Raw genomic sequence first — 8,398 nt, forward strand, 5'->3', positions numbered from 1 at the left:
CACACGTTTGTTTCATCTCATTGACTGCAGTTCCCACACTGTGACCTCACTCCTCCCACTTCCTCCCCGGGTTTCCTGTTTCCATTCCTCCCTCTCTCCTTACCCTTCTGAACTTGGTCCAGGGGTCAGCGCTGCCCTTTTGATCCCAGAGGGTTGATGATTCTAAGGTGTGCGGACCTCCTCAGTGTGACTGTTCCCATTCTAGTGTCTATTGTTTTGACTGGAAATTGAGCCTAGGGCCTTTAATAAGAAGGCAGCATGAAGATGGGTGTCTGTCTATCCCTGAACAAAGTGGTTGAATAATTAATGCCATGGAGCTAGACTCTGAAGGCTGGAAGAAAGAGTTACAAGGTCACGGGTTAATAATATTTCAACTTTCCTAATGAGTAAGCCCTCGGAGTCCTGGTGTGGCGCTGTGGGCTAATGCATCAGACTGCAGAATCGTTTGAACTGCAAGGTTGGTGGTTCAAGTTCACCAGCTGTTCCTTGGAAACCCTATACAGGGGCGTTATGAGTTGGAATCGACTCGACAGCACTTAACAACAACAACAGTAATGAGTAAACAACTTTCCCTCTGCTTAGATTGTGCAGAACTAGGTGTGAAGACCTTCAGCGAGATGGGCCGATCTGGTGGCTGACACTGGGCCTCACACATGCTGCTGTGAGGCTGTTGCAGGACTGGAGAGGGTTTCCTTCTGCTGTGCCTGGGGTCTCTGTGAGTCAGAACCCACTCAGCGGCAAGTAACAATAACAATAAACCTAAGGAGCAACAAAAAGAGATAAGAAAATGTCTGCCAGGACAGAGACATGGATATTTAAACAAATCATCGTATTCCTACATGAGCTTGTGCAGAGAGGAGACTGGATCTCACATTACCTTGGTTCTTAGAACTCTAGATGTGGTAACAGGAATGTTGGCTTTCCAGGAAAGCTGTGAAACACCAGGATGACCGTCCCAGGAGTCTCCGTCCCAGGAGTCTCCATCCCAGGACATCCCAGCCAGTGTTCTGCTCTGTAAATGAGGAAACAGTACAAAGAGAAGTGTCATTGTTTAAATACCCAGCCAGGCGTTGGTATGAAACCATCTACGCTTGTCATACGTGTTAGTTCCTCATGTGGGAGACGTTCAGTAGGGGCCCCAGTCCTCACGATCATTCGAAACAAAACCAAACTCACTGCCATCGTGTGAATTGTGACTCACAGTGACCCTGAACAATGAATCGGAAACCAGGTTGTGAAGCTTTACATGGGAGAAGACAGCCTCATGTTTCTCCTCTAGAGTAGCTGGTGGGTTTGAACTGCCAATGCTGTTAGCAGCCCAGTGTTTATCCTACATCACCACCAGGGCTCCTTCAGGATCATTCTAGAAGAAGACTTTTCATTTCTGGGACGCAAGTGACAAACCATAGTCCCTGAAGAGCCCACATTCTAAGCTTTTTGCTCTGTCTCCCAGAACTTCCTTCGAACCTGCCCAATCCTCAGAAGTGTTCTTTAGAGAAACATGGAGAAGGTATGAAGGAGGTGGGAAGCACTGCTTTATCAAAGAAGCACATCCATGTCGCATTTGCCCACTGGCTGATAAATTCTGCTTACCCCTTTCTAGAAAAGACGTATGCATTTCTTGTGAACACAAGACATCCTAAGATAAGAAGACAGATAGAGCAAGGGATGGATATGGTCATTTCCTCCGTGATTGGAGAGAGCTATCGGCTTCAGGTAAGCTTTAGCCTGGCTGAACCCAGGTCTACTACTACACAGAGGAGTCCCTGGGTGGTGTGAATGGTTAACGTGCTTGGTTGCTACCTGAAAGGTTGGGGGTTGGAGCCCACCCCAAGGCACCTTGGAAGAAAGGTCTGCAAGAAAGATCTACTTCTGAACAAGCTATCACTGAAACCCCTGCTGAGCACAGCTCTACTCTGACACACACTGGTCAGCGTAGGTCCAGCACCAGCTGGTTTTAATTACAGAAAGCCAAACCTATGCATTTGCCACCAGGGCTGAGTCCTGAGCTTGCTCCAAACCCTTCTGTGCGCCTTTGCATCACTTGTTGTTGTGTGCTATCGAGTTGGTTCTGACTAATAGAGACCCTGTACAGGGTTTCTGAGGAGCGGCTGTTGAGTTTGAACCGACGACCATGCATTTCAAACCGACCTTGAGGTCAAGTGCTTATCCTGTGGCATCACAGCTGCCAGTTTGTGGAGTTTGTTCCCAGCAGTTTAGGAAGGGGCTTCAAGATGGGGACCTGGAGAGAGGAAGCAATTGAGGACCCTAGATCCATGGGAAGAGAGGGACTGAGAGCTGGCAGCCAGGAGGAAGACTTGCAGAATGTACCCTTTGGTGCTGTAAATTATATATGCCTGAGTGTTGTTTTTTTTAAAAAAACTAAAATGAGTAGAGAGAAATACTGTGAACTGATGGTACATGCTGTTGTGGTATGCCGTGGAGTAGGTTCTGACTCATAGCGACCCTGTACAGGGTTTCCAAGCCTATACATCTTTAAGGGAACTGAAAGCCTCATGTTTCTCCCACAGAACAGCTGGTAGTTTTGAACTGCTGACCCTGAGGTTAGCAGCCCGATTCATAACCACTATGCTACCAAAGTGATGGAACATAGAGGGGATTATAATCATTGTAATGAAACAAGGTATATGATTTGTTGAATGTAAAACTGATGATCTGCCCTGTAAACTTTCACTCAATTCACAATAAAAACCTTAAAAAAAAGAAGTTAGTGGGAAAATGCCATCTCCTTTTAATTCCATTCTTGCACAAACTTTTAGAAATCCCTTCGTAATTGAAATGGGATTAAGAAGAAATGCAATTTGACCAAGCAGTTCAACATTTTTAAGCAAGAGTTTACTTTTTTTTTTTTTAATCAAGAAAAGTTTTCTAATTGAATTTTTTCAGAATCTAGGCAATAATGGAAAAAGATCTGGCAGGATGACAGAATTTGAGGGTATGATGGTACTGGATATGTGGATGGTTGTAAACTCCTTCTTGTCAAGGCTGTGAAATCAACCCCACGTCCCTCTCTCTTTCAGTTTGATTTTCAAGAGGCCGTGAAGAATTTTTTCCCTCCAGGAAATGAAGTGGTTAATGGAGAAAATTTGAGCTTTGCATATGAATTCAAGGCCGACGCGCTGTTTGATTTCTTCTATTGGTTTGGGCTCAGCAATTCCACCGTCAAGGTGACTGGGAAAGTGCTGAACCTGTCCAGCACAAGTCCAGAAAAGAAGGAGACCATTCGGTTGTTTCTGGAGAAGATGAGTGAACCTTTACATCGTCGGAGCAGCTTCTCGGACCGGAAGTTCAGTGTAACTTCCAGAGGTAAGTTGGAAGTTCTCAAGTACAGCAAAGAAAGGCAGATAAATAAGAGAGTTGTTGTTGTTGTCAGGTGCCATCGAGTCGGAACCGACTCATAGCGACCCCATGCACAGCAGAAAGAAACAATGTCCGATCCTGGGCCAACCTCACTACCGCTGCCACACTTGACGCCATCAATGATGCCACCTGGCCAATCCATCTTTTTCTCTGACCCTCCATCTTACCCAGCATGACATCCTTCTCCAGCGACTGTTCTCTCCGGAAAATATGTCCAAAGTATGAGAGACGAAGCTTAGCCATCTTGGCCTCCAAGGAGCACTCTGGCTGGTAGAATCACGTAATGGGAAATGTGATTGTTGCTGCGTAAGTTCAAGGCAATTCCAACTCTTACCGACCCCATATGACACAATAGAACCACCCCATCTAGTCGGTTCTGACCCATAGTGACCCTGTATAGGGTTTCCGAGGAGTGTCTGGTAGGTTTGAACTGCCACCTTGCGATTCAGATCAACCTTCTAGTCCAGTGCTTATCCTACAGCACCACACCAGGATTCCAAATAAGGATTGTTATTGTTGTTGTTAAGTTGGTTCAACTCATAACAACCCTGTATAGGGTTTCCAATGAGCGGCTGGTGAGCTTGAACCACTGACTTTACAATTCAAAGTGACTTTTCAGTCCAGCGAATGAACCCACAGTGCCACAGTTCGTGCTTGTTAAAGTATTATTAACAATAATGTAGGTATTATTAAAGAGTAATTCTTTTCTAACCTAAGTGCATACTTCAGGCAACAGAATGTTAACTAAAATGATCAGTTGGAGGGAGGGTCTACACAGCTGAGACGTCTGCCTTTAACAATACTGCGGAACCCTCAAGAATTGAAATGCCACAGGACTGCTTTGTTCTTCTGGGATTTGGAAATCTTCCACCTTTGCCTGGGTGCAGTCTAACCACTTTCCTGTGTCTCCTTCCAGTGGGAAATATCTGCATTTTCCTTCTCTGACAGGTTTCAGCCTGACAAACGTTCAGGCTTTTGCAGGTTTGACTGTATTTTGAAGGCTTGTCAAGATTTTGTACTATCACTTAGCAATGGACTTGAGAATGTTTCATATAACAAACTGCAAAAAAAAGACACCAACCTTCAATCCCCTCGGAACTCTCTACTTCTCATCTGGGTTTGATAATTTATTGCAATGGCCACACAGAATTTACACCACACTGACAGTGATGGGTGCATTAGTGAAGTGAGGGGTTGCAATGCAGGGTCAGAAACACTAGGGGCGCAATTGTTCCAGCCAGAACAGCCTCTCTCCAGCTGTGCCCACAGGAAGACCTCTCTCTGGCCCAGCGGACTCCAGCAGCAGTACTGTATCTCTTACATTCCTTACAGCTAGTTGTTAAGTGCTGTGGAGTCGGTTCCCACTCATGGCAACCCTGTCTTGGATTTCCAGGAGCAAATGGTGGGCTTGAACTGCTGACATCATGGTTTTAAGTCCAGTGCTGAGCCTATAGCTCCACACCAGCTATTGTTATTGTTGTTGTATGTGCCATCGAGTCGGTTCGACTCATAAAAACCCTGTAGAGGGTTTCCGAGGAGTGGCTGGTGGGTTTGAACTGCCGACTGCTGTTCAAACAGACTTTGCAGTCCAGTGATTATCCTACAGCGCCTCACCAGGACTCCCACCAGCTGTTACAGGTAACAAATACCAAAGTAGCCATGTAAGACTGAAAGGTTTCACTTCCCATACTTTGTCTTACCCATAGCCCCAGGAAGACATTGTTTGGTGGGAGTTATAGAAGTGGCTTCTTGTTGTTATTAAGTGCCATTGAGTTAGTTCTGACCCACAGCGACCCTGTATAGGGTTTCCAAGGCTAGATGGGACATACTAAATAATTCACTTCACTGTACAAACTCTGAATGCTATGTGGTGGGTCCCTGATTTTCCTACTTGGCACCTCCTCCCCAGGAGCTGAGAGACAGTCTGGTACCACCGGTGAAGATTCCTGGGAACCATCTTCTGCCGGCCCATTCTCTCGGCTCCATGCTAGTCTGGCCTGGACAGCTCCTGTTGTTAAGTGCCGTTGAGTCAGTCCCGACTCATAGCAACTCTACATACAGCTTCCAAGGAGTGGCTGGTGGCTTGAACTACCGACCTTGCAGTTAGCAGTCCAGTGCTTATCCTACAGTGCCCCACCAGGTCTAGAGAGCAGCAGCCTTAAATCAAGACTCTTGTTGCTACTGGCAGAAAATCACCAACCAGTCTCTCTGCACCTCCAGTGTGTTCAAAGCTTGAGATGTAAATCAGCCACAGAAGTCTGGGGGGAGCACAGTTTCACGCCGACACATGTGGGGTCGTCAGGAGTTGGGGCTGATGCAATAGAATAATACCAGGGCTTCCACTGAGTGTGTTTAACGAGAGCTGCTTGCTTTCAGCAACTGTAGGCAAACATTTGCTAAGTTCTTCACCCTTTTCTTATTTCACTCTGTTTCTCCATCTACCTACTGCCTCCATTCTTTGTCTAGTATTCTCACAAAGATGTCTGTGTTCTTGGGCAGGTGTTGACACTATTTGTTGTTGGTCGGTGCCAACTCATAGTGACCTTATGCACAACAGAACGAAACACTGCCTGATCCTGGGCCAGCCTCACTACTGTTGCCACTGATGCTGCCACTTGGCCAGTCCATCTCACTGGAGATCTTCCTCTTTTTCTCTGACCCTCCATATTATCAAACATAATATCCTTCTCCAGCGACTGGCCCCTCCTGACAATATGTCCGAAGTATGAGAGATGAAGTTTGGGCATCTTGGCATCCAAGGAGCACTCTGGCTGCACTTCTTCCAACACAGATCTATTGGTTCTTTTGGCAGTCCATGGCACTTTCAATATTCTCCTCCAACACCATAACTGAAAAGCATCAATTCTTCTATGGTCTTCCTTATTCACTGTCCAGCTTTCACATGCATATCATGTTACTGAAAATACCATGGCTTGGGTCAGGTGCACCTTAGTCCTCAAGCTGACATCTTTGCTTTCAACACTTTGACACGGCACATGACCACCACTGGGCAGTATAGTCTGGTGTTTTTGGTGGGGGGGGGGTGGATAAGATGCATCGTTCCCCCCTGTTGTAGAGAGTCACAGAGATCTGGGTCCTTCCTGTGGCTCCCACCCACCCCTCTCCAGTAGCCACAACACCTGAATAGGGCACTGAGAAAGTTGCTTTGCTTCCCTGAAAACGAGCTCTGAGGCTGCCTGGGGTCACTCCAGCTCCCGAGCCCAGTGGGGAGCTGTTCTTTCCAGGTAGATCTGAGCAGCTCCATAGGCTCCACACGATCCACAGCCACGAGGCATTCCACTGCACAGTCCCTGGGGTGCAACTGTTAGTGCTCCGTTACCAACCCAAAGGTGCCGTGGAAGAAAGCCCTGGCAATCTGCTTCCAAAAAATCAGCCATCGAAAGCCCAGTGAGGTCCAGTTCAACCCTGACACACATGGGAAGTGTCATGAGTCCGTTCAAATCCACCAGCCGCTCCTCAGAAACTCTATACAGCATCGCTATGAGTCAGAAACAACCCAACAGCACTTAACAACAACAACATCAATGAGGCATCTTAGAAGAAAAGCCTGGCGATCTAAAAAAATCAAAATCACCATCGGAAAACCTGTGGAACCCGCTTCTCCTCTGACACACACGGGCGCACCATGCATGGAATCCACTTATGAAACATCATCCACTGAGAACCCTGTGAGCACAGTTCTACAAACACACACATACACACACAGGTCACATGAGTTGCAGTGGGCTCAATGTCAACTGGTGTCAGGACTGTAAAGCCAGCTTCCGGCTCTGGAGAACACAGGACCGACAGACAAGTCGATTGGTTCAATCCCTGGTGCATCAGTTACTCAGACTGTTTCCCTTCTCACTACCCAACTTCTGCCCTAGGTATCTATTCCTCCAATTTGGGTCTTCTGGTCATCCAGTGAGAAAGGACCGGTCCACACAATGTATTGCAAACCTACCGCAGCCTATGGGAAAAGCACGCGGCAACCCGAGCCCTGCAAATGTCATCTCATCCCAACAAACACGTTTCTGTTTAGCCTGGGTTTCCTGAGGGATCCAGGAGCCTCTGCATGTTATTAAGATGATTCTGTTTTATGTTAAACTGTTAAAGGCATGTTTTTGCTGTGATGGAAATAACATATACCTTGCTTGCTGTGTTTTAGGTTCAATAGATGACGTTTTTAACTGCAATCTGTCACCGAGACCATCTCTCACGGAGCCGCTTTTGGCAGAATTACCATTTCCAAGTCTTCTGGAAGCTGAGAAGACACCCAACCAGTTTGTCTGATTGCATTTCACATTCTAGCAGTTACTCCTACATTGAAGACCTGGGCAAGGATGGAAGGTGGAGGGAATAAAAGGAGGTGGGAGGCGGGCTGGTCAGCCCTTCCTCTGGTCTCCTTGGTTTCTTCCATGTCCCCAGTGTGATGGCCAATGCAGCTGACTCCTTGAATGTGTGGTGACCAGGAAGGCTTTGTCCTCAGCACGTGTGAAGGGGCCCTGGACTTCCAGAGGAGTGGCAGAGCCTGCCCCCTGGACATGTTCTTAATGTCCTGACATCTTGGGAATTTTCTGGGCAGCCTTTATGTGTGTGGGGGGAGGGGTAGTCTTTAGTGTTAACCCATGGGTTTTGGCCTCTGCTTGGGACATCTGTGTCTGAAACCAGACCCAGCAAGTACAGGGTCAGCATTGCTGCTCACTTGTCCACCTGGCTCTGCAAGAAGCTGGTGACCTTTTCCAGTGGTAAGCAAGTATGTTTCTTCACCCTGCCTGTTTGCAAGCTATACGGAAACATCCCAGGTAAGGGTCCCTGGAGGATTGGCCAGGCTGAGTCACACGGTAACTGTGCCACCAACTGCCTGACATTTGCATTTACCCTGGCCTCCCTCCTCTCACCCAAGTGGCCCATGGGGAGTGAGGCCTGGTAATATGGTACCAAACAATGACAGGGGACATATCATGCAAACCCCAGTGTCCTTACTAAAAGTACATCATGTCAGTTGGGTGTT

General features: G+C 47.2%; 1 protein-coding gene across 1 annotated transcript in view; it reads left to right on the plus strand.

Moving 5' to 3' along the window:
- MEDAG (mesenteric estrogen-dependent adipogenesis) overlaps window positions 1–7,758 on the plus strand; it is a 21,141-nt gene extending 13,383 nt beyond the window's left edge. The window contains exons 3-5 of the mRNA XM_006832048.1: window positions 1,604–1,716; window positions 3,042–3,327; window positions 7,553–7,758. Of these exons, the coding sequence (XP_006832111.1) occupies window positions 1,604–1,716; window positions 3,042–3,327; window positions 7,553–7,677 (524 nt within the window). The 3' untranslated portion in view covers window positions 7,678–7,758. The remainder of the gene's footprint in view (window positions 1–1,603; window positions 1,717–3,041; window positions 3,328–7,552) is intronic.
- Window positions 7,759–8,398: the final 640 nt, after the last annotated feature.

The sequence above is a fragment of the Chrysochloris asiatica genome, unplaced genomic scaffold, assembly GCF_000296735.1.
Source record: "Chrysochloris asiatica unplaced genomic scaffold, ChrAsi1.0 scaffold00005, whole genome shotgun sequence".
Classification (NCBI taxonomy): Eukaryota; Metazoa; Chordata; class Mammalia; order Afrosoricida; family Chrysochloridae; genus Chrysochloris; species Chrysochloris asiatica.